The 2,065-nt window shown below is 40.0% G+C and overlaps 1 protein-coding gene across 1 annotated transcript in view; it reads right to left on the bottom strand.

The window, feature by feature from the left end:
* Positions 1 to 1,927, bottom strand: part of LOC107060491 (LRR receptor-like serine/threonine-protein kinase EFR) — a 2,632-nt gene extending 705 nt beyond the window's left edge. Inside the window, exon 1 of the mRNA XM_015308461.1 lies at positions 91 to 1,927. Coding sequence (XP_015163947.1) covers positions 91 to 1,927 — 1,837 coding nt within the window. The remainder of the gene's footprint in view (positions 1 to 90) is intronic.
* Positions 1,928 to 2,065: the final 138 nt, after the last annotated feature.

Below are 2,065 nucleotides of genomic sequence, written 5' to 3'. Positions count from 1 at the left end.
GGCCAAAAAATGAATTGTTCGATAGGTCAAGATACTGCAGATTTTGGAGTTCCCCGAATCTGGTTGATATCATTCCTGAAAAGTGGTTACTGGAAAGATCTAGTTCTACAATGGCTTTCAGTCCTCCAATATCCTGGGGAACTTCTCCTTCTATTGAATTATGTGACACGTCTAGATAGAGAAGACCACTCATCTTCCAAAGGCTCAACGGAAATTTTGATGAAAATTTATTAGAATCCAAATAAAGATGTTGTAGCATGCTAAGATTTCCAAAGCATTCTGGAATTAATCCAGAGAGCTCATTACCATACAGATATAATAGAAACAAATTCGATAAATGGCATACCACCTCTGGAATATGTCCCTGCAATTTATTGTTAGGTAGAGACAGCCCTTGGAGTTGTTTAAGCTTACCAATCTCAGAAGGAATACTTCCCGCCAAGTTGTTTCCTCTAAGGCTTAGGGCTGTAAGACCGGTCATGTTGCCTATAATTTTGGGGATGAGGCCATTGATGTGTGCATCTCCTATATAAAAATTTTCAATAGTAGATGAGAGATTCCCAATTGAATTGGGCAGAACGCCATTTAACGGATTGTTACCCACTTCTAGATCTTTCAACATCCTACAGTCCGCCAAAGAATTGAAGAATAGCAACTCACGCTCTCTTGATACATTGGTAAGTTGATTATGATGTAGTAAGAGTGATCGCAGCTCATGAAGATTCCCCAAATTAGTAGGAATAGCTTCCGTGAGAGAGTTAAATTCTAGCCCCAGTGTCTGAAGCTTGGAAGCATTTGTTATGAACAATGGAATTTCCCCTTCCAGCTGATTGACTCCCAACTCAAGTACTTTAAGGTTCGGAAGATGAAGACCTGTAGTGGTTGGAATTCTCCCTGAGAGGCTATTGAGACTGAAACTAATCACTTCCAAAGAAGATATGTTGAAAATAGCATCTGGAATTTGACCGATAAGATTAGAATTATGGGTAAAGATTAATTCCCTCAAATTTGATAGCTTCCCTAATTCCGGAGGAATTTTCCCCACTATGCGATTGTTTCCACAGTAAAGACTATGCAGAGTGGAAATATTTCCCAATGAAGTGGGAATAGTCCCTTTTATTGGATTATCACCCATATAAAAATTCTCGAGTTTGGATAAACAACCAATATTTCTAGGTATGTCTCCGGTTATATTGTTGAAAGATATGGACAAAACTTTGAGCTGTGTGAGTTGGCATATGTTGGAAGGAATGCAACCAGAAATTTGATTGTGAGACATCCTTAAAATGTACAGATTCGACACAATATTGCCTTCATCTAGCAAGAGAGGACCAGAAAGGCTATTCTTTGCCAGAGTTACGACAAGTAGTGACGAGATGTTAAACAGTGTTGCGGGAATGGAACCTGTTAATTGATTATCGAACAAGGAAAAAAATGCCAGCTGGCTCAGATTACAGACCTCCTTTGGAATGTTGCCGCTGACTCTATTCCCAGACAAACTGAAGTTCATCATTTTTGTGGCATTTCCAACAGAAGGAGGGACTATACCGGTGAGGTTATTGTTCCCGAGATTTAAGACTCTGAGTTCGGGTACATACCATGGCCCTCTCCACATTTCACCACTGAGTTCATTGAAAGCCAAAGAAATTACTTGAACTCTCCGGTTTTGAAATAGACTTGTTGGTATACTTCCGTTAAGCTGATTGTTTTTAACGCCAATCACTCGCAAGCGAGGCATGTGGCCAATACCATAAGGGATGCCACCGTGGAAGCTGTTGTTCTGGAGATTGAGAACACTGAGGAAGGACAAAATTGGCCAAAGATGGGGAAATTGTGCCTTGAAGTTGCAAATTAGGAAGAGCCAAGGCCACAACCCTTTGCCTTTTTGGAGAGCAAGTGACACCAAACCAAGAGCAAAAGGAAGCATTTTTGGTCCAATTGTTGGCCAAAAAATGAGTGGGACTTGTAATAAGATTTTGGAAAGCTAATAGAGCTTGTTGGTCAGTCTCATTAGAGGAAGCAAGTGATATAGAAAATTGAATTAGAAAGAGAAGAATCAATAAGA

Source organism: Solanum tuberosum, unplaced genomic scaffold (assembly GCF_000226075.1).
Source record: "Solanum tuberosum cultivar DM 1-3 516 R44 unplaced genomic scaffold, SolTub_3.0 scf00086, whole genome shotgun sequence".
Taxonomy (NCBI): Eukaryota; Viridiplantae; Streptophyta; class Magnoliopsida; order Solanales; family Solanaceae; genus Solanum; species Solanum tuberosum.
This window is presented reverse-complemented; position numbering and strand designations above follow the sequence as displayed.